Here is a 23,539-nt window from a genome sequence, read left to right on the forward strand (position 1 = left end):
ACATAACTTGGTTTTGAAAGTATTTCTTTACAAGACATTCCGAGAAAATGTTATGTAAATATTTTATTTTGCCTGTCATCTTGGACAAGAACATCACTTTCTGGGTCTTTTATTATTTAACATACTGAGAGTATGATTCATATGAAAACAAGCATACACTTCACCTTATAGGCTTTGAAATTCTTCACTGACATTCCTCAGCTCTTTCTCAAGCCAGACGACAAGCCAGACCTGTCCAATTCCCACTACAGACATGGTGTTTCAGGCTTACAGGTGCATTTGCAGATTTGGTTAAAAGCTATAAAAAGCTTTAGTAATAGCACTTTGATAAGTCTGAAGTGCAACCTGTTACTGCAGTTTTGGATTTAACATGAAGAACAGTAGAAACCCAACAAATGTAAAGAAAAGTCACAAACAACAAGGACAGAGTTCAGTGACAGACTTCCATCGCACACCTTTACCTTATGGTCATTCCTGATACAAAAATGCAGAAAGCTTTTTTAGTTTTTAGAAAAATACCAGTTACCACCACAAGAGGAAGCAGTACGTATTTCCAGTATGCTGGCTGTGAGAGAGCACACCACAGCTATCACTGTCACACCAAGCTCTCCTCCAATTCACTACGGTATTTAAATCTTCAGGAATAGATTGTAAGCAAGTCAATCTGAGAAACATTTGTAAGGCGGGAAGGGACAAATGGCATAACACAACTCTGAAGATTAAGCTAAAATAAAACAGAAACCAAAACTCTACTGACATTTAGTATAACCAGGCTCAACCACTAGGTTTGGCAAGTAAAAGGCAAAAATTACTGTTCTGGAAGAGGTAATACCTATCCGCCCTTTGGGCAAGGGCAGCTTTGCTCTAGCTTTAAAGCAAGGAAACATTAAGGAGATATATACTGCATTACGCACAGTAGTCATGTCAATAAAACAAGAAAACAGAAATAATGAACCCCAACACATACAAGCAAACTCACTAAGCAGCTCTTTCATATTACCAAGAGCTCTGAAGGTCTGGCATAGACTCAGAACTGCATTTTCATCCAGATGTTTAACACCACATATTACAGAAATAAAACTGCTTTGTGCAGATCTCTTTGATAGCAATTACCCAGTTCTGTATTTTATTTTCAGTTTCATCTTCTTTAAGATGCAGTGAAGAGCGTTCAACATGTTTAACACCAGCACAGACAGGCACCTTCTGTACTTCTGACAAAAATGCCATCCATCCACTTCAGGTCTGGCAGAAGCAGGGGATGAAATTAATGCCTAAACTTCAAAAAATTACTCTATTACATACAGTAGTTTGAACTGCAGAGGATGTGACAGAAGTACTTCTGCTTCAGTTCTACTTTTGCAACATTTGTAATGGGGCCTGCCCAGCCTCAAATCAAAGTTATTAAATTCTGCATCCAAAAGTACTTGTTTTCAATTATTTAAATGCAGCCAAACTGACGAACAGAAGGTGTTAGAAACTTCACCCCTACCTAGTAAACCTAGTGACTGAAGGAAGAACTTCTTCCCCTTGGAAAAACTCCAACAAACTCTTGACTTGATAAAGCAAATCTAGACCTTTTTTATTTTTATTTTTTTTTTAAACAATTTGCCAAGACTGGAATGAGAGATAAATAGAAGGCACAACAATTTTGCTTTTTTTATACAAATACAAACTAAACATGAAAAAACCTCCCTATTTCAATAAAAAATTTCACAAGTTCAGGAAAAGTGTTTTAAGAGTCAAGTTCTAGACATTTAAAACCTATCCCACAATCCAAAATTTTAAAGTGGTAAAACAGTAGTTCGAATTCCTTTCCGTGATCATGTATCAAAAGAAAAAAAAATTCTACGGATACCCATTATTCCACTTTTACAGCGCCACAAAGAGAAAGGTAAATGTCAACTTTTCAAGTGGCAATATCTCCGGACCAGAGGATGTTCGTATGACCCTCAAAGGATAAATTGATAGTTTTGTTTTTCTGCCCTTGAAGTACTTGCCAAGTACTATGTTTTCCTACAGGCGGTTGAACACATGCACGCGAAATATTATTCCACTTACTGAAATGCACCAAATTCAGTAGAAAGGGGGGAGAAAAAAAAGAAAAAGAAAAAATAAAGAGACATTCCTTTAGGAAAGACCACTGGTACCAAAAAAATCCAGTCCGTAAGTTTGAGGTGAACAAGAAAATTCAGTTCTTTTCTTTTTAAAATCCACTTTTCCTAAAACGTTGTTCCACAAAGCTGGAATCTGGGACAAGGACTAGAAAAAAATTATCACAAAACCATAACACAAACAAAAAGGGGCCAAAATAGTATCAAACGTAGCAGTCTATAACAGGCTAGGGCCACATTCCAAGATACCCAAGGCTGAAATTCACAAATCTGCAGGTAAGAGGGTTTGCGCCACCATGTCAACATCCGTGATGCATTCACTGGCGTTGCCCGATCCCCCTTCCAGCTCCAAATCCTGGTTTCTGGGACATTCCTCCACGTGGAGGCCCTCGAATCCCACCTCCCAGCCCCCCACGAGTGCCTCCAGGTCCACGTGGTCTGTTATCTCGGCGGTCACCCTCCCTGGCAGCTCGTGTTTTCTTCTCCTCCACATTCAGGCGTACCTCTCCCCTGAACATGATGGGCTGCAACAGAAGAAGAAAAGGGTACTGCCATTAATGACTGACCAGTAACACTTCAGTGTCAAGCAGATTTCTGCAACTTTGGCTCATATCCTCCTCTCCATGAAAGGAAATTAAAGTGTTTTGTAATTGTTTACCAGAAAATGGCAAGTCAAACTATGCATCCAGTCTTGTGCTTTACTGGAAAGATATAAAAAAATACGTGAAAGAGTGACACTTGAAAAGCAGTCTCAGGCTTAACACTGAGCATTCTGACACCTATTAGAAAAGGAATTGAACTATTAACAGTAACCTACTTAACAGGTTACTGTGTGTGGCAATTCAGTCTGCCACCATGCAGAGTCCCAGTTGATTTTCTTATGGCATGAAGAATGTCAGATCCTCTCTGCCACCTTGCTATACGAGCCAGTGAAGTCCTTCACTTAGGTCAAGCTCGATTTTTTTAGAATTGCAGCAACAAGTGGTCACTTGATTGGGAAACCTCACCGAAGCAAGAACAGAGGAACAGGGCTGCAACATCCCACAAACCTCACTGCAGACAAAAAGTTGAAGTCTGCAAGAATCCAAGAACTACAGGAATAAGGACTCACTTGTTTCAAGTTATTCCTGCAGTTGCATAACAAACAACAAAATGAAAAGTGATCCATCATTGGCACAGGCACAATGCTTTCTCATCAAATGGAAAGACCAGCCATTCACTTCTGCTGAACTAACTATAGAACAGATCTAAGGATGAAGTGCATTGCCCTCCTCTAGCCATCAGCTGTGCTGGACAGAACAATCAAACCATCATGTTACAGCCTTATTACTGACTCCAGTGTAAGCTCCCACATTTCACATGGGGCAGCAGACGTCAGGTTTAGCTTCACTGGCTGACAGTCTACCAAAGCCTTTTAAACTCATTTATAGCAAAGCTTATCCTGGAAAGAGTCCTGCTCTTTGAGGACATGTTTGTTTAAAGCACTGGGCCCATTTGCAAAACAATTCACACAGTGGATACTACAAACAGAATTTATTGCTGTACAAAGCAGGGTAGATGTGTTCAACTGCTTTTACAGGACTTAAGTCTACCTATATATAAAAAAATCTTACTTCAGAAAGCCATGCCCATCCATTATAGTTTAAACATTTCCATGGGCTTGCAGAGTGCACCAACTTTGAAAGTTTATTACACATTCAAAGCCTAACTTGGAAGCCAGCATCCACTCTCTTCTCTGGCTCCAGTTACACAGAGTGGCACACTTCAACAAGTAAACAAAGGCCACAAATCCCTCAGCTGAGTGTGTCTTTGGCATTCCCTGGACATGAAGTCTGGCACTTGGCTCTTTGCTATCTCTCCCACCACACAAGAACTTACAAGTGAACACTTTAGTTCGTTTCAGCAAAAACCTCAAACATGCAAATTCAATTCACTGGTGAAGGTGTTCACGTATTGCTTGCAGCTAAGAAATGGCTTAAGGACCCACACCCATTCAGGCCAAAGTCAACCAGATTTACTCAGCCTACTTTTAGCACTAGTTTCAAACCACCTATTTTAGACTTTACCCTAGACCACATTGGAACTGCTCAGCCCACGATAGTAGGAAAGCACTTAAGGAAGCAACATTATCAGCATTCCTATCTTGAATCACCAGCTCCCTGTGAGAGCTTCCAGGGCTGCTGGGCTTCATATGCACTAATTCATCAAGCATTGCCTCAAATGCTGTTGGCATCCCACGGCTAAACATGTTTAACCACATGAAACACCCCAAGCCTAGACCAAATCTCAAGGCTCAAAAAATCTGCATGCAAGCTACCTTTCAGTTTAAGAACATAAATATACTGCTGTACAAGAATGAAATAAAGAAGAAAGGATGTCCCTGTCTGGTGAAAGCTAGGTTGTAAGCAAGCACACCGCACAGCTGTTATGGTGCATCCAGATTCATTGCCTACCACCACACTGTACAGTCATGGGGTGCACATTCTGCATTAGCAATCACTAACAAGCTGAGCAGGTACCTCCTGCCTTTGTTAGCAGAAATACTTTTCAACCAGCACACTAGTAGAGCTTCTCCTTTCAACCTCTTTGACAAACAAGATTCTACTTGTCCACAGGGTCAGACTCTCTCTCCTTTGCCTTCCCGAAAGCTTTTTACTTGCTTCTTGCATAGAGCTCAGCAACTTCCCACTGGAAAAAGGTTCTACGATGAATAAATTCATGTTCACCTAAGTTGTTACAAGCTACATCAATGACAAAAGATTCAACCTGTACAAATGCTGCACAATTCTGGGTAATAGGAGGGAAAAGCATCCCACCTACTTTAAGATGCTTAAGAAAGGGCAAAGGGACCAAGAAAGGGACCTAATAGAATCTCTTCTTAGAGTAATCTGAAAAACATTGCCTGTTATTAACAGACCAAAACCCACTGACTAGAATTTTATTTACCCTGCTGCTAAGGATCTTCTGAACTGGTTCAGGATCATCAAACACCACAAACCCAAAATTGGGGAGCTTTCCACCACTGTTGATGCGGAGTTCAACAACATTGCCATAGCCTGCAAGAGAAAAGCCAAGTTCTTGGGTCATACATTAGAATGCTCTGTTGACCACGTTTATGGCTGCAACCCCCAAACCCTGAGAGTACAGCAAAGCAACTAACTTACTTTGGAAAAAGTCTTTAAGTTCAGTTTTATCCACATCATGGGGAAGGTTCCCAACAAACAGCTGATGACTGTCTGGGTATCTCACAATCCGTCTAGTTTCCACATCACCTTGTTCACCCTCACGAACTTGGAACAGAAAAACAAGACTTGTTCAAGAAAATTCAGTCCTCACAACAAAAAACCCCCAAGCCATGGTAGGAATTAGCACCTTATAAAAGAAATCAGAATTCACACTATTTATCCATTCATATTTATGAAAAGGTAAGCATTCTACACTAGCAAGTTTGTAACTGTGTGCTTTTTACCACCTGAGGCCAAACACTTGAGTAGAAACCTAGATACTTCAACAGAATGCTAGTGAAATTCAGCTCTAAAGCTTACCAGACATTCAGAGATAATCTAAAATAACAGTATCCACAGAAGTAGAAAACATTCACTTACTGAGAAAATTAATGATATTTTAAAAGCTTTAATCATCGCATTGCTTCCCCAAAACCATCAAATAGCAGAAGGCAAGTTTACTCTTTGTAGCTTCTCTTACTTGGTCTAGGACCTCTCTGTGGTGGGATGTTTGTTCGTTGCTCCCTCACTCGCTGATCCCTTTGCGGTCTCTGAGGTGGAGTCTGAGATTCAGGCTTTGCCTCAGGGCGGGGCTGTATAAATTCAAAAAGGAGTTAACAGGAAAGAATCAGACATAACAGTAGAGTTCAGCTTTTAAGAACTCACTATCAAGCTGCTGATAAAGAACTTGAAAGTACAGGAAGAAAGTCAGCTCCTTCCACCTGTGACTAAAATGCATGCTAGCTCATGTTGAACTATATGCTAAAAGCAAACATGTCACTTGACTAAGTTAGAATTTCAGAAGTCACCCCATTCACACAATAAAGCATGCCTGCTCGAAGTGCAGCAGCAGTTATGCAGCTAGATTGTATTATATCAATTCATTCATGACAAAGCCTCATTTCTAATTTTTTTACCACTGCCCATTCAGAAAAGTTGCCTCTTGTGTTAAGAGGGTACAATCATTTTAGATGGCAGATACATCCAGCACTCAAATGAACATTCTCTGGTTTTCCTCCATAAGAAACAATTCCTTTTCAACCCAAAAGCTAAGGAATAACATTTTTATGAAGTCTATCATAAAACATTGAATTTGAAAGTCTTCGAGTATGAGAACTCAGATCATAAGCAAGTAGATTTCATCATGGTTTTCCCCATCTCAGTTTACTGTCAGTCAGTTTATTCCTACCTGTGAGACTGGTACTTTCACAACATGGGGTGGTATTCCTGATACGGGAACAGCTCCACTGGGAGGGAGGTTCTTACTGGTTACTGACGCCCAGGAAAACGTCTAAAAAAAAATATTGTAATTCAACTCCAGATGCTTTTAGCCTTCCGAAACATATCCCTGATAGTACAGCCAACAGACATAGGATAACAGTAACAAATTTTAACCTGTACTTGAAATTCTGCATCCAGCCACTAGCAGTTTCCCCACAACTTCCTTCAAATCATTTCAATTCAAAAGACCTAGTGCAATGGCAATGGAGTCACACTTCCACCCTATTTCTCAATTCTACGTAAAGTTGAAATAGGATACAGCAGTGGCCTAAGACCAAGTATAACATCAAGGTTAAACAAAGCACTGGGTTTCAAAGTACCCATTTGTCCACTTTTTCCTCCCTTAACACTGAAGAGTGACAAAACCCCCCAGGTAGAAATAAAGTGGCATTTCACCCATTTTCCTGATTCAGCATGTTGGCTGCAGTCTGTTCAGAACTTCCAAAGCTCTGTTTAACAAAAAGAATCTGAGCCTCTCACTGCTGCCACAGTTCCTACACCTATCAAATATACAAAGCCTTACCTTAGCTCCTGGTATTTTAACCAACTGGTTTCTAGCTAGAATTTCAACTACAGGAACAGTATGGGACAACTACAGTTGTGCAGGAACTAAATGGGAAGGAGGCAACTGGTCATGAGAAGACCAATTTGGGCAGGGGAGGAAAAGTTACAAAGCATTTAAACACTTCCAATTCTGGATATTTTTCCCTCTTGCCAGAGAGGATCATGCTCTGTAAAACAGAGAGAGTCAAACATATTGATGAAACCACCAGATCATAGAAAGAGACATCCACTGTCATTACCCTGGAGTCCTCTTGCACAGCTGGAGCTGGATCAGCAGGAGCTGGAGAAGGACTCTTTTCCACAGTCTCTTCTGGAGCAGACTCCTCTAATACCGGCTCAGATTTTTCTTCCTGCACTTCTGGTTCAGGTTCCTGTTCAGGTTCTGGCTCTGGCTCAGGTTCTGCCTCTGCAGTTGTCTCTTCCAGGTGTTCCTCAATGTCATTGCTATTAGCACCACAAAAAACAAGAAAAAGAGGGATCCAAGTTTCACATTGTTACACTACAGAGCAGCAAAAGCATTACATCTGCTGAAAATCTGGAGTCCCTGTGTTGAGCCTAACAGCACCTTGGTTTCAGCTGCCCAATAAACAGAAATCTTGTGACTGTCAAAGAGGAAAATCATGAGTAGCAATAAGTTCATTTGACCTGTTCTACAGGCAGTCTCTATCACACAACATCTGACTTCATCTAATAAGATAGTATACCTGACAGCTTGCTCATAATAAGCACCAGTATCATCAGGAACAGCCTCAGGTGTCTGCTGTCTTTCTTCAGGTTCCTCCCCTTCCTCTTCTGATTCTAAATGAAGTTAGAAAAGGAAAAAATATACCACACACATCTTTAGTACTCTGTTGCAACACAAGGCATCTTCTACAACATGCAGGTGAAGTCTCTGCTAAAGAGCACATGGGAAGCACTATCAAGATGTGACATGGAACAGCCATTTCCTTGTACTTCTGCTATCACTTTGGTTACTCGGTTTTGACCAAGGTCATACAACATGTTCCAAATACTCAGAGAAGCAGATTTATAGACTACAAAACTGACTATGACCACTAAAATAAGTCTTACAGTTCTTTTAATAGAAACAGAATATGCCAGAAAAATGACAATCATCTGCATGTCACAACTCCTTGCTGCAGTGCAAGGAAGCTACAGGCAAGGAAAAAAAACTTAGAAGAACATGGAGAGCTTAATGCTGATCTGCCTTCTCCAGCAAGATTTCCTCTAAGTCTGGGAATGGAGTGTTGACACAGACCCAGAAATAAATACCAGTAGAAACCATCCAAAAATTCCCGCTACTTACCCTCTGGAGGCTCAGTGTCAGAGTCACCAAAAACCTCATCTTGGTAGCGGAAGATGTCATTGTGGACATAAAACTTGTTTGCAACAGAACCCTAGGAGCAAATTAAAGGGAGGAACAGTTTTAATTACATCAACTGCAGTAATGTAAAAACTGAAATAATGAGAAAATGAGAACAAATAGAGCACATCATCCTTCCCACCTAAAACTAATCCAAACATGCCTCCCTTGCAAAATGTGTGTTATTTGGAGTGGGCGGGGGAAGACGCATCATACTAGCAAGTCAAGCATGCATAGAAAGATGGGAAAAAATCATATTAGGGCTTTTAATTCCAATAGCTCACAACACTGAAAAACTAGGAGCAAGAACCTTCTGGGGTCTTAAGTATCAACTCTCAGCTCGAAGTCAAACTGTAAAATAAAGTGATCTTGCAATACTCCTTTCTTCACTACCATTTTCAATTATGTGAACTGTTTTGTTCAAGACGAAGTGTCTATTTAAGAAGCCACCTCAAATGTTAAGCCAATGCTTTATGCAACAAGAAAGTCTGGACTCCACGTCTTCAAACGACAGGAAGCATTTTCCTTTCTACTAGTTCCTTTCCGTAAGGGGAACAGTTGCTAGGAGGGCAAATCAAAGGGAACTTTAAAATGCTTAAGAAAAGAAGTATGCATTGCACATACCTAGTAGCCAAAAGTTAGGGTATTTACAACTGTAATTAGGATATCCAAGATTAATATATGGCCATACAGAAGTAGTGTAGTTTCCTAAGGAATGTGCAGAACGTTGCTGCTGAATTTTCTGGCAAACTACCTTCCCAGTCTAGCCTTTCAGATTCCAACACATGAACCAGACAGGCCTCATTAATCCTGACATGGTATCAGAAGCTCTGTAATAACACTAACTCTCAACACAGCATACCTCAGGTGCAAGTACAAATGTTTGCATGAATCTGCGCACGGGCTGCATGTTGTTGGAGAGCTCTCCCATCACCTGGACTACAACACCATCATTGAGCGTCGCATGGGCATCCACATGACGAATCTTTGTGTGGCAATCCTTGAAGTTTAATGACAGCACCTTCTTGTGGATATCCTATGAAAGAACAGTCTACAGGTTACACTGCAGAAGCAATTTCTGCTAAGTTGGCTTTCAAAGAAAGCAAAACTGTAGAACACTGTTTCAAAGCGTATTTCCCTAACTCTAGAAAGTTTGGCAGCACGCTCTTTAAGTTCGGTCTGCAAGCAGTTTTACACAATGAACTTTAATAATGGAAGCTTATTTTGCATAGGTATTGACGTTTACAGTTGCAGTTTTCTCTCTTCCCCCCCCCCCCCTTTTTTTTTTTTTAAACAGAAAGCACTTGGACAAAGGGGGGTGAATCACAGCTGGAAACGTGTCTCTTCTCAACCACAAAAAGTGACAAGAAAGAAGGAAAGAACAGTAAGGTTTTTTTAAGTACTTACAGATTGCCCATAGACTGCGTCAGCTGGTTTTCCATTGGAATCCAAGCCGCCATGGACATAGGAAGAGTTCTTACCATAAAACCTGTTGGAAAGAAATATTTTAACACTAAGCTTTGTTATGCAAGAACATTGAGCCTCTATGTTGGAGTGCACCACGAATAATATACTCTCAAGCAAATCTTCTGCCCGAATTACTGGAATACAGCCATACAATTCCATAATCCTGCTAGTGATTTGGGGCCAGGGGTGTTGGTGGCGATCAAAGGGGAAAATGCAAAGTCCTCCTGTGTAAGATGCAGCTTTCAGATATGTCAGATACCCAAGCACTAACAGCGAAAATCAAAGACACATAGGAGCTAGATGATCCAGTCCCATTCTCCCCTTTCTGTACAGGGTCCCTAAAGCAACACAGTACCCTGAACACCCAGGAAGCTGAAGGCTTCCCCTCAAGTTATAGTTTAAGGCTTGAGCAAGAAGCAATGGTACTTTTTTGTTCACCTACAGTAAAGAAAGTACTGCAGGTAAATCTTCCATTTTGTAACTGAGGGACTACAAGCTCAAGTGTCATAAACATCATGGGACTGCATTCTGCCAGCAGATGAAAGACTAGAACCGAATTCCATGGTACATTGTAAACTTTCCTCTGACCTAAATAGACGAGGTCAGCTGTCCACTGAAGTGCAGAAATACTCTGAATAAGTGCTCCTCAGATTGGAAGAAGGAAGGTTTCAGAAATTGCTTGTCTAGCTACTCACAGCAAAACAAAGCATATCTGCTAGAACTAACCTGATTTTTGAAAAGTAGGATACCTGACAAATCAGACAGGACAAACTTGTTTAGATAACAGATTTCAGTTTGCTGCACATTCATAATTTCTCCAATTTTCCTTTAAGAAAGAGCTGCTGGTATGACTGAGACATACCTACTTTTCACACTATTTTCAATGTTTTTTCCTCTAGTCAGGGGGCATTTTATCAAGACAAAACTACAAAACTGCTTAAACAAACATTTACCCAGCTTTCATTCATATTGATTACAAGCAGAAGTAGCAAGCAACACACTTCTGATTTACTTTTTTCTTCTTTTTTGCTTAGAATACACGTATAGCGGCATTTCAGTAACAACCAGAACACAGATATTTAAAGAACTCCTGTAATCTTTATTAACCATGTTTTAACTCAGATGATCAAAAATGAAAGCAAACTACACCCAGAGTCTGTCTTGGACATTTAAAAATCTGATTTACTGAAGTTCAACAAGCCAAAACATGATAATAAGCTTATTCACCAATTTTAACATACAAATTAAGAAATTCACACAGAAAAACGGATCAAAGTGAAGTGGAGCTTTACCTGTGAAAATGAGGTTGTTGTTGCAGCAGAGTATAGTACTGCCTCACAAATTCCCGCCCGACCAGCAGGGGACTTGGCTTCTCCATCACCATTTCTTTGGTCAACTGAAAACTGAAAAAAATCAAAAGCTCCATAAAAACACAAGCATTTCACATGCCAATAGCATAAGCCACACAAACACAGCAGAAAGCACACACCAAAACCCCTTGTAGTTTTACCACAGTAAGCAGTTTAAGTGCTATGTTTCAGAGTCATCAGTCTTTGGTGCTGAGGAGAGGACTGCTGGGTACTAAACCAGCGGTGGGAGAGGCTGCATGGGTGAGGGAGATTCCCTCATAACATGCCAGCATTTAATCATCCTACATACCCTCAGTAAAAAGCAGGTGGCAAGCAAATATGGTTCTTCAAGAGGATCTGCTAAGTGGCTAAGTAATTTACAGTCGATCCAAGTTCTACTTACCTCACTTGACTTCACAATCAGAATTAAAAGTCAGATGTTCTAAGGCAAAGCCTGTGCTACTGTATTAAGGGCATTTTTAAAAGATCAGAACAAGCCCAATCTATTTTTATCAGCAGCACAGCACTCCTTGCTTATGAGTAACAAGCACTAGAGAGGAATATCGGATTATATTAAAATTACTACGCTACAAACAAATGCTTGTTGCTCTTCCCTTGCTTCCACCAAACTCAGCAAGTCACCTCTCACTTAAGACCTGAAGACCAGTTAAAGGAACTGTACCACCCATACCTGGGCCCAGGGACAAATCAATCTAGGTACCTTCTACCTAATTTCCATGGATCTATAAGTTATAAAAAGAAAGGCTATTCAGGTGGATTACACAATATGTATATCTTCAGTCCAGGTCAGTCAAAACCAAAGCACATTGCTATGTTCCCTTCCTTTCAAATACTCACACACACTGTTCAAACTCATGCAAAATAGGTTCAAACTGGTAGGGAAAACACATCAATACCAAAGCATATTTCTTGCTACCTAATACAGAAATAAAAGTAGATTTTCTGTTTCATACTCAATTATACCAACAGCTAGCAGAACGGATGCTTAGCAGATAGTCTGATACATCAACAGCAAAACTATGTATGATAGCTAGTTTTCCTGCAACTATTCGTACTAAGCCTTGTTCCAGTTCATTCAAGGATCTTGTTTAAGACTTTCATTACATTTGTTGAATTTCAGAGTAGTCATCCTTTAAATGGTAAGAACCAACACCAGACTAGAGCTTCACAAGACAGAGGTGACCTACCAGGTTAGTGTTATTACAGTGACAGTTTCAAATGCACACCATATGTAGGCCTGCAAAGGAAGCTACAACCACACTGCTGGATGTACCAAGAATGCAAAACAGAAGCTTCAAACCCCAAAGAAAAGCACGTCCAAAAAGGACAACATGGAAGCTAGTATTTTGGATAAAGCTAAGTCCGAATCAACCTGGCAAATTCCTTATATCTAAAACTGTGGTTAACACCCAACACACTGTAATCAAAAGACACAAGGCAATGTTTATCTATACTAGTAGAACATACAGATAATATATTTGAGGATGCGATCACACCCAAACTCCCAGCAATGATCAGCATCCAGCTTAGTCAGAGATACAGTACACAGATTCCTACCCTGGGAGGTATGCAGTTTAAGGTTCAAAACAGAAAATATAACTACAATGCTATTAATTTAGTCAGAGATACAGTACACAGATTCAAAACAGAAAATATAACTACAATGCTATTAATATGACAACAAAAATTGCTATAGTTTTGCATATTTTGATACAATTTGCTCTGCTTTTAATACAAGCACAAACACACTTTTTCACTTTGTAAATTTAAAAAAATAAATGCAAAATCTATTTTTATATGCACTTTTTCTAAGTTTAAATACACAGGAGAAAGATCTGACAGGCTTCAGAGGATGCATACACATCAGTACCTGCTCTTCCAGTAGGAAGTGTATCACCACCGCACAACAAAATGTTACTTACATGATAATATGCGGAAAGGATAAGACCAAACACGACTTAGAATTGAAAAAGGCTTTTCAATATATTCAGAAGCTTTCAGCTGTCTGAGACTATTTTCAAGAGCTAACCATGAAGAAAGTGATACTCCATGGTTGGGTCTGGCCCGCAGAAAGTGCTCAGATTCTGCAGACTGCTTTCGTTTTAGGAAGTTCCTAGTATCTGTGGTTTTGAAGCTGCCTTTGAATTGTAAGCATAATGTATTACAGCTACAGATGTCCAAGGCCAAGCACAGCCTGAAGTGACAAAACCCTCAAAGATATGAACTTGTTTGCCTTCTAGTGCACATTAAATTAGATCCCCACAAAATATTATCAGACGATAACAAAAACCACCACAGGTAAAGTAAGGCTAAATTGTGGGTACCACTGCTGATTTCCTCATTTAACTTCGTTTGCTGTCAAGCCCTTGTGAACCTCATTATTACAAGTGGCAGGACAACCTTGAAGAGTGGGAGTAGACAAGACCTACTTTTAGATCCAGTTGGCTTAACTGACAATGCAAGACTTAATTGCTCCACAACAGTTAGAAAACTTGCCTCTGTGCTGCGAGTTTACAGTTAGAAAGCCAGTCCTACCATATCCCCCAAGATCACTGTTTGGAGTATGACAAGAGCTCTGTATAAAAAGCAGATGTTGCTTGTTCACTCCTCTTTTTCTGTTTTGGGGGGCGGGAAGAGTGGGGAAGGTACAGGGGGTGCATTTAATTTTTTTGTAAATACTAGTTTCCACTCAAATTCCAGCTTATGCCTATAGATGTCAACAGGCAGGTTTTCTACTCAATGCTGTTAAATGCCAGATCAGGCTCTCTTAAGAATTATTTTCAATTGCTTATAGAATATCAACATACAAAGCTTGACATTCTCACATAATGGTAAACCGTTACCTGTAGCACTTAGATCTCAACAGCTCATGCAGCAAGAGCTCTTTCAGATTCCTCTCCTTCAGTGAAAGAGTCCTCACCTGTATTAACCCACTAGCACATCATCTTCAGTGCTGTTCTGAGTGGTCCCAATGCTGTACTGAAGACCTGCTGAAAGTGGCTTGTGCTGATTATGTTCTGTCATATTTATGTGCTAAAAATCAAAAGATTTCCCCACTACTAAAGGTGGAAAATCTATCAGAAATCACTTTTGCCATGGAAAGTCAAATAGCAGAATGCCTAGTTCTCATTAAGCAGATCTGAAATGGGAAAAACCTTTACATGACCTAATCAGAGGACAACAACAATCTGGTTTTACTCCTGCTGCACCTGCTGCTACACTGCCAGTTGCCATCTGTTCTTGTTCTCCAGCCAGCGCAACCTGAATGATCGAAGCCAAGCATCTCCAGAGAGAATATTTGCTCCCTAATGCTCACGAGCAATTCATTACTCCACTATTCCTTGACCTAAGAATAACTGCAAATATTTTATACTGCATTTCTACTGCACAAAGCATAATAGTACCAAATGCTTGAGCTGTCACTACATCACTCCTGATAGCAGCTTATCCACACATTTTCATGTCAATTGCGATAATGAGAAAAGGGTGAAAATTGACAGGAAAAGCTGAAAAACAGACAATTTAAGATTCATTCATAAACATGCATTCATATTACTCCATATATGTAAAACATATTGGGTAATTCGAATTATAACAAATATACTAGAACAATTCTGAGCCCTTTCCTTAAGCCAAGAGACTTACAGGAAGACAAATACCTCCTTTACAGTGGTTATCACCTGGCTGGTGGAAAATTCCGCCATCTGTTACAATGCGCCTACTTGGCAGAAAAATCAATGCTAGGCACTGAATTTCTAAAGTACAGTTATGTAAATTAGAACCATTTATGTAAATTCTGTATTAGCAAATTCAGATTTAGGTCCACAAAACCTATTAGCATATTAGTATTCAGAAAAATAATAGACTCAAAGAACACCTAACAGCTAGCACTGGTTAGCATTTTCTCACCAAATCGCTACACTATGAAAGTGAACTAACCCTTGCCATCTCAACTCAATATTTTTTTAATTTTTAAATCAGACAAGGAGTTTAGTCTGAATCTTGTTTCTACTAGACTTCTTACACAACAAAAATATCTTATGTACATCATGCAGTGTTCAGCTCTCAGGACAACCAGTGACTACAGAACCCTTAGCCTGATCTAAAAAGCCAGAGGACCAGACTCCATTGAAATAAGACATGCAAGTCAGAAAGTTCCAAACTTTACTTCCCAAAGTGCATGGAAATTTTAAAAAATCTTCTCTTTCAAGAAAACCATCAGTACTAACAGAAAGACAAGCTAAAATTTACATTGAAGCATATTCTAAACAGGCCACCATTTGTTTTTAACATTATCCTTATGCCTTTGTTCCCTGCCATCTTCATTTCCATGTTTTTGACTTGCATTTCAGTACAAGAAACAGTCTCAAAAAATCCGAAGTTACTACAAAGCACTACAGTTCTGTTTGATTGGCATATTACACAGCCAATGCAGGGAACAACCTTATAGCACATGAACAGCCAAAAGAAAGCATGAACTGCTATGAGGTAACTCATTTGATCCTACATTCCTGCCCATCCCTACAAGGCAGTAGAGTTTACAGAGTACCAAAACAGTCACATTGCCCCCCCCTTTTAATTACAGACTTAACTGGCTAAGATATCCTCAGAGCTGTTACACCATTTCCAACAACCTAATCAGCTTCTATGAAATATAATTCACATCTTTCATTTCTACAACTTGACCTCTAACTATATAAAAGCAGCTCTGACAGTATGAATGATGGGTTACCCAGATGAAGACATTTTTCCTTTAGACCAGAATGCCAAACTTTTCATGCAACTCTACTCCATCATTTTATTATCAATTAAAATTCCTTAACATAAAAAGACTTTTTGAAAACTTAAGAAACACCCTGAGAATCTCACATGGAAAAACATCTCTGTATCTAAGCACATCACACTACAAAGCCAGCAAACAGCAATTTTGCTAGACATTAAAGGTCTGGTCAATAGTTAATAGGATTGTGTAATTAAGTGTCATTTGGGATTTCTCCAAGTTGCTTAGCAACAGGTGAGCATTTTCAAAGCCACAAACCATTTATCTGTGTCAGGGTAACCAGCACTAGAAGCAGTTACTACTGCTGTTTTGGACAAGAAGAAAAAAATACTCAGTACAAATGAAATCATGAAGAAAACTCCTAATATGCCTACAACAGGCATGATACAGATTAAAAGTTAAACAACAAAAGCAAAACAGTTCTAGTTAATTCCAACTCTCCATACATTTTACATGACCAGCATCTGCTAGTGCTGCTGACTGAGCAAAAAAAAAAAAAAAAAAAAAAAGAAGCTGGTACCTGTGTGAACTATGATACAAAACATTACAGAGTGAACAATGAAACACAAACAAGCTAAAGTTGCATCACTAGGCAAATTCCAGTGCCTATCTCAACTGGGGCTTTATATCGTTACACCAGCTTGCTCTCCAAGTAGGAAGAGTAATGTAAACCTTTTCAAAGAAATGCATATTTAAAACACTACAAGATACCAGATATGGTGAGATGTGAGATACCCTTCTTATTTTAACATAGCCTGAACTATCTGAGGGGGTCAAAAAAAATACCAAAACCCAGTTGTTGACACCAAGCCTAAATTATGAAGTGCTGAAAAAGCACCTCAAATAGATGAGCAACTGGAGTCTCAAAACACTAATGTCCTTTAAAAAAAACAGGTCTCATTAATTGCCTCCCACTGGATGCAGAAGTAGACAAGGTCACAGGAAACACTATCACAGCAACACAGCTTATATTTTATACAGAAGCCATTACAGACAGTTGCCTGCCTGCAACCAATTCACCTTTTCTGTATTTTGACAGATTCAGAGGGGAAGTATTCTGTTTGAAAGAAGTTATCTTCTAATAGCGCTATCTTACAGGAGGCAAAAAAACACTTGGAAGCCAGAGCCTGAAAGCTGGGTGATGGGATAACTTATGCAATGAACAATAAAATATTTGAAGATCAAATTGGAACTAGTTGTGAGGTTACCAGCATTCAAATTCTGCTAGTATCTTCTGGAAACATTAAGATGGTCCAGAAGATACACGTATTCACCAGGAACTTCCAGAAGCAGGCACTCCCCAACCAAGATCAGAGCAGTGTGAAGTGCTAGATACATCATGCAGACAGAGCAGCCTTTATTAATAATCTTTAAAACCAGCACCTAGTAAGTTTGAGGAACCAGATCCACATTTTAACACACCATTACTCATTCACTACAGCAACCAGTGCCTACTGGATGAGAACCACACAACCTACAAAGACAGGCAGTGCCTATGTTTATAGGGTACTTGAGGTGTTACAAGGAGCTGGATCCTAAAAGAATAATTATGCGGCAACCAGAATGCTGCATCCTTGGGCAAACAGCTTTCTCTGTGCTTAATTATCCTGATGCTGCAGAAAGGCTTTGCAATACCTGAACCCATTTCTGAAGCTCTTTGAGACATACTGATGAGGGAACACTACAGAAAGGCTAGACATTACACCAACATATGGATTACAAAAGTCAAATTAGAAACTTAACTAATTTCTAATTGAAGTATCTGAGCAATCAATCCAAATTTAAGCACCAGAAAAACATTTTCAGTATATGATTAAAAAATAATTCAGAATTGCATTCCATGCTGCCCATGCTAGTACTGAAAAACCCCTCTGCTTGCCAGTGGCAGATGGGAAGCCTTACTCAGCAGCGATGCACAGCCATTTAAACACTATAAGAATACAAATAAACAAACCATGAATTGCTGCAGAAGAGCTGTCATTCTAGAAGTCAGCCTGTGTTTTTGCTAACAAACCTAAGTGTGATCCACAAGTTGATGGATATGATGGAGTCTGCCAGTTTGTAGACAAAATTCAGTGTTTCTTGTATTGTTCAGCTCTGCCAAGCAAGAGAGACAAACTAAAGATTTCTTCTGCTATTACTCAGAACTAAAAGAACAGTGACCATTTCAGAGAGATATAGTTTCTAGAGCATTACGCTTCAAAGCAAAGAAACAAACAAGGAAGACTATCTAAAGCATAAGTTAAGCTAGTTCAGGCCAGCATCTATACCTGTAGAGTAAGGAACATTCATCTGGGGAAGGAAAAAGATACTAGATACTACTCCTGTAGTTAGGAGCATAAAGGTACATCTATTGTCCAAAGACAAACAGCAAATTAAGTCCTGTTTAAAAGGGGAGGGGGAAAAAAAAAATCTTAAGAATTTTGGTATTAAAGGTAAGTGATATCACAAGTTTTCTCACCAAGTTGTTTTTCTTGGATTCTCCCCTCAAAACACTTTGCCTTCCCTGAGTGCTGGGCCTACTTTGGTGGAGGTTTGGTGGCTGGTTTTGGGGTGGGGTTGTTTTTTTTTTTTTCTTTCTTCATTTTTAAAGCTTTCTCAACTGGTGTCCAATTTTCTACTTTGTATCACACAATCATCACTTCTATTCAGCAATACAAATGCTACTGATACAAAGAGAGGGAAGATAGCATTTCTGCAGAAGCAGCACAAGCATTTGAGTCCTCACTTAGAATTAGCAGCAAGAAACAGGTTTTATTTTAAGTTAATATTTGCAACAGCTGCTCTATGCTCATGACCCAGCAAGGGTCACCTTTCAGAAGCAAAGTATCTGGATTTCCCCTTTAGACTGCAGCTAAGGTATTTAGCGTTACTTTTTGGAAATTTCTGTTCTACTGTGTCACGGGAGAAAAATACTCTAACTTAGAAGATAAATATTTAAGTTATTTCTTACATTACAAACAGATCAGTGCAGAATTTCACATGCAGTTTATTACTTACTTTTATTTCAATAATGTATACTATAGACTTAGAATGGGGGAAGTGAAATGTTTCACCTTCTGTTCTCAGATGTCTCAATATGGCTTTGCATCTCTCAACAAGTCACCAGAAGTTTCCTACTCATCACACAAAGGAGATAGAGTAGGCAAGGTGGAAGCTCCAGAACTAAACAAATAAATTTAAGTTCCTATTACCTAAGACTTATTGGCCAAAACAAACAAAAAAACAAACCACAAAGCACCAAGTTAAACATCTTAATCTCTGGTACTTCTAGATGCCCAAAAGGCAAGAAGAGAGCCCTGGACTGATAGCTGCTTCGCTAAATTCCTCCCGCAGCAGGACTCTGCCATTAAAAACAGACTTGCTACCATTTCAGAAGTACAACCTGAAGCTTGATCACTATGTGGGGATTTTTCATGAGACAACTTCACCTGCAATAGGTCTTGCCATACAGGCCTGTCAATATTTTTATCTTTAAAGAACATATAGACAATTTGATCATCCTCCCAACAACAGCTGTTCCCAAGACAGTCACAATAGTCTGTACCTGCACTGACTCCTTTCTGCATTTCCAGAAGTACAGTTCATAGAATCATAGAATTGTCTAGGTTGGAAAAGACCTTTAAGATCATCAACAGTTCTCAGTTGCTGGGAAGCTGTAACCAGGTATGTTAGGTAAACAGCTCCAAAATGAATGGAACATGCCTTATCCCCTCTCCTTTTTATACTAGAACAGTTCTGGGAGCTGCTCGTATCCTGCTCGAGTTTGATAGAGAAGCTGGAAATAATCTTGCCACAGAAAAAAAAAAGTTAAGCAAGGCTGCTGCAGAGGGACCTGCTGTAACATTAAGCTAGGATTATCTGCCCTGAGCCTAACTAGTAACACTTCATGCCATCACAAAAAGATAGCTATGCTGCATTTAGCATTACAGAAAAAAAAATGGCCCTTGTGATTTGACAGAAGTACAAAGTGAACTCTTTGAATTTTGTGAGAACTCAGATTTTTAAGTCTTGAGAATTCACAGAAATATTCCTACAGTTTTTTTAATATGTCCTAAACAGGCTTTAGGGTATCTGACTTCTCCTACACCTGGGTGAAGGACTTTTTCATTTCTAACTGGACCTTTTCCAACCTCATTCATCCTACATTAGAAGTAATGTTTTTCTGTAAAATTAGTTTAATCATGTAAATTTCATCCCAAAGGGTAGTAGAATACCAGCAGTCTGAATGGTTTGATTACTCATTTTTAAAATGAAAAATAAGTTAGCTTTATGCCTATACTGTGCTCTGGACTGCTTCACAATAAAGTAGATTAAACCCTATGATTTTGCCGTTAGAACAGGTTTTGTTTTGACATCCAAGAGCTGCTCCAACAACTCGATGAAGTTGGCAGCAGGTCCAGTCGTCTTCTCTTAGGTCTGCAATTTTTCCATTTGGCTCCACTGCAGCTTCTTAAAAGTAAAAAGCAAAAGTTACTCATAAGCAGTCAGAAGAGGCAGATTAGAACACCTAGCTACACAGACATTTACAGTGAAATTCAATCTCACTTGGATTATAATCACCAGGATTAAAATTTAACAAAATACCTATTTTCTGTATGTCAAACAACAGATACCTGTAAAGACAGTCAACTCTTTCATCTCTACCCTTTTTAGCCACAGAAGACTCTTAACCTTCATATATAGACTGGATCCTAGCACTTAAGACTGATCCATCATGGCATCATTACAGTTACACTGCAAGACACTTAAAACAGAGAGTCAGCCTAATACCATAAGTGAAACAAGAAAACAGTACAGGGCAATGCAAAAGAAAACGGAAGATGGCCACCAGCATCTTAGAATGCAGTATTTCACATTTGCCTTAACAAGGAACCAGGCTGGTAATAGATTATTTGTACATGAGTGAGAGCTCACAATCTTCTAGCTCTGAAAGCAGTACTCCACCAGCTATGTCTTTCTGGAAGAGGTCCAGACTTAATAGCAAAACTAGGACCTCAGACCAGTATAATCTTCACTGCCTGCAAAGTTTTAGGGATTCTTTTGGAGTAGCTGAAGATCAGACTTAACTTATTTTTAATCACTCAGTGGGGTGGCTGAAGATTGAGTCTATTAGCAGTTTCAGCAAGAAGTTAATAATTACCTCAGCTCCCGAGATTTTACATAGGCACCTGCAAAAGAGTATCCAGTCTTCTACATAAAACTATCACTTTCACCTTCAGTTTGTTTCAAGCACAGCAGACTAGAGCCAGGGTAGTAACTAGCACCATCCTGCCAGAGCTCTGCTCTACTTTGATTTCCTCTTTGATTCTTCATTCATGTTACTTAGTCAGACAAAAAGGCCCAGGTTCTAATATTAGAAAACATTTGAATTGATTATTCTAGTTTTTAACTCATCAAACAAGCCATTTATGCTAACCTTATGAGTGGTCTCTCAACAGGTACTATTGTTATGAACAGAGATATCAATATGTACTTACAGTAACACCATCTTTGCTTTATTTTACTTTCATTAAAAAGTGCTCCTCTTGTTCACCTTACAATTTGCAAAGTGGAAGAGAAAACACTGGCTTTCTGAACCCACAAAGAGCTTGCTGTTTCATCAGGTACAAAAGGATTTAGTGTTTAAAATTAAGATGTTCAAACTTAAGAGTATCATCAGTTGTGTTGAACTCCATTGATGCTGCTGTGCCAGCATCAAAACAAACAGCAGAGCAGTGATCTTTACAGAACAAACAAGTCTTGTATGTTTTTGTTGCTTCTTAGGCTACAAATGCAAGGAGTCCCTACAGAAGATCCTGATGTTTACACTTGACCCATATACACAAAGAAAATCTTGTCCACCAGGTCTTCTACCTAAATTATGTTTTCAGCCTTCAATTTAAGAAGTTCACACTTAAAAAATAAAACCTAGCAGAAAAAAGGTAGTTGCCCAATTCACACGGTCAAGAACTGAAGACTGCTATTTAGTGTTCAATGCATACACAACATTCTTTTTAAAAAAAGACCTTAAGAGAAGATTTACACTTAAAACTAAGGTATACATTTGCAAAGACTCCAATGTTGATTTGATCCTTTTTCTAACAGATTTTATAATAAAATGCTTTCTAGTATGTTTCAACACTGCCTTTCAGGCAAACTAGTCCCTGGAACAGGTGATGCTATCAAAAAAATTGGAAGATCTTAATCATAAGGATGCTCCATGACTATTAAGATATAAGACTTTAAGCATGTAAATACTTACAGCTAGCCTTCAATTTATCTGAATGTTCCATTCACTAAGCTTTTTTTTTTTAAAAGCTAGACTCACAACTTCACAACATTAAGTATACTGACTGAAACACCCCAGGAAAAGGTGATTTCAGTTCACAGGATGAGAACATCCTACCACCAGTATCACAGACCTATCTTTTTAGCAAAATCATTAGGCTTATTCTTTACAGAGAGGGAATAAGAAAAATGAAAACTTGGCCAAAGGGAAGACTTCAGGAAAGGTCTGAAACACAGTTTTTGTCTGTCAACTTCTATACTCCCTTCTCTTTACGACACCAATCTAAAAAGTCTTGTTAGCTAAAAACAATCCAACACACACCCACCACATTTGATTTATGGTACCTGGAAGCATTAGCCTTCAGAGCTTGATAGCAGCGTCCACATTTCCTAAAGCTGTCACTCCTGGCTGTGAGAGCACAGGCTAGACAAAAATAGCATGCACTGGAAACATGGCGGCTTGCTGCAAATGCTGCTTTCAACCAGTTGTGAAAACAAAATTACCATTTTCTTTGTAAAGAATACTTACTATATGCATGCAACCCTTAACAGAAAAGGTCACCAGTAAGCCCGTTAAGAGTTAGTAACACATTAGATCATCCAGATCAAGACTAAAATGTACCTGAAAGATGCATGGAAGCCTTTTCTCTGGTTTTTCTCCAGCAAGTATATCTAGGGCCTTCCAAGAGGCCAGAAAGTCGTCACGCAAGCACTACTTCACATTTAAATCTTGGCTTAATCTCGGATCCAGCCAAGGTCATGCGGTAAGTCAGGGTAAAATACGTGCTCTCCTTCTGCTCGAAAGATGACTCCCTTCATCTATAAAGTTAGAGCAATGGAAACACCTACGACCCGGTACCCCGGCACGGACGACCTCGCTGTGTAAGCACCCAGAATTACTCCCTCAACCTACGGCTAAAACTCTTGAAAGGGGCTACCTCAGCTACGTGCCAGGCTTTGGGTCGCCTCACGCCTAACCCCCACCCCACTCAAAAGGAAAAAAAAAAAAACCTAAAAATCCCAACCAAAAAAAAACAACCAGCGGATGAGAAGACGCCAGGGTCTGTAAAGCCGAGAACAAAGCTCGCAGCTCCAGCTCCACATCGCGA

At 39.4% G+C, this 23,539-nt stretch overlaps 1 protein-coding gene across 4 annotated transcripts in view; it reads right to left on the reverse strand.

Moving 5' to 3' along the window:
• Positions 1 to 1,971: 1,971 nt before the first annotated feature.
• G3BP1 (G3BP stress granule assembly factor 1) overlaps positions 1,972 to 23,539 on the reverse strand; it is a 24,874-nt gene continuing 3,306 nt past the window's right edge. The window contains exons 1-12 of one of the 4 annotated variants that reach the window (XM_009635346.2): positions 18,115 to 18,564; positions 11,303 to 11,413; positions 9,951 to 10,032; positions 9,406 to 9,579; positions 8,487 to 8,577; positions 7,885 to 7,978; positions 7,420 to 7,624; positions 6,525 to 6,626; positions 5,817 to 5,928; positions 5,276 to 5,401; positions 5,058 to 5,188; positions 1,972 to 2,635 (exon numbers count right to left, since the gene is read on the reverse strand). In XM_009635346.2, coding sequence (XP_009633641.1) covers positions 2,429 to 2,635; positions 5,058 to 5,188; positions 5,276 to 5,401; positions 5,817 to 5,928; positions 6,525 to 6,626; positions 7,420 to 7,624; positions 7,885 to 7,978; positions 8,487 to 8,577; positions 9,406 to 9,579; positions 9,951 to 10,032; positions 11,303 to 11,394 — 1,416 coding nt within the window. In that variant the 5' untranslated portion in view covers positions 11,395 to 11,413; positions 18,115 to 18,564 and the 3' untranslated portion in view covers positions 1,972 to 2,428. Of the gene's footprint in view, positions 2,636 to 5,057; positions 5,189 to 5,275; positions 5,402 to 5,816; positions 5,929 to 6,524; positions 6,627 to 7,419; positions 7,625 to 7,884; positions 7,979 to 8,486; positions 8,578 to 9,405; positions 9,580 to 9,950; positions 10,033 to 11,302; positions 11,414 to 11,762; positions 12,951 to 18,114; positions 18,565 to 23,539 lie in introns of those variants that run through there. The other 3 variants (XM_035891273.1, XM_035891281.1, XM_009635355.2) reach the window with 3 other exon arrangements.

Source organism: Egretta garzetta, unplaced genomic scaffold, assembly GCF_000687185.1.
Source record: "Egretta garzetta isolate BGI_Z169 unplaced genomic scaffold, ASM68718v1 scaffold270, whole genome shotgun sequence".
Taxonomy (NCBI): Eukaryota; Metazoa; Chordata; class Aves; order Pelecaniformes; family Ardeidae; genus Egretta; species Egretta garzetta.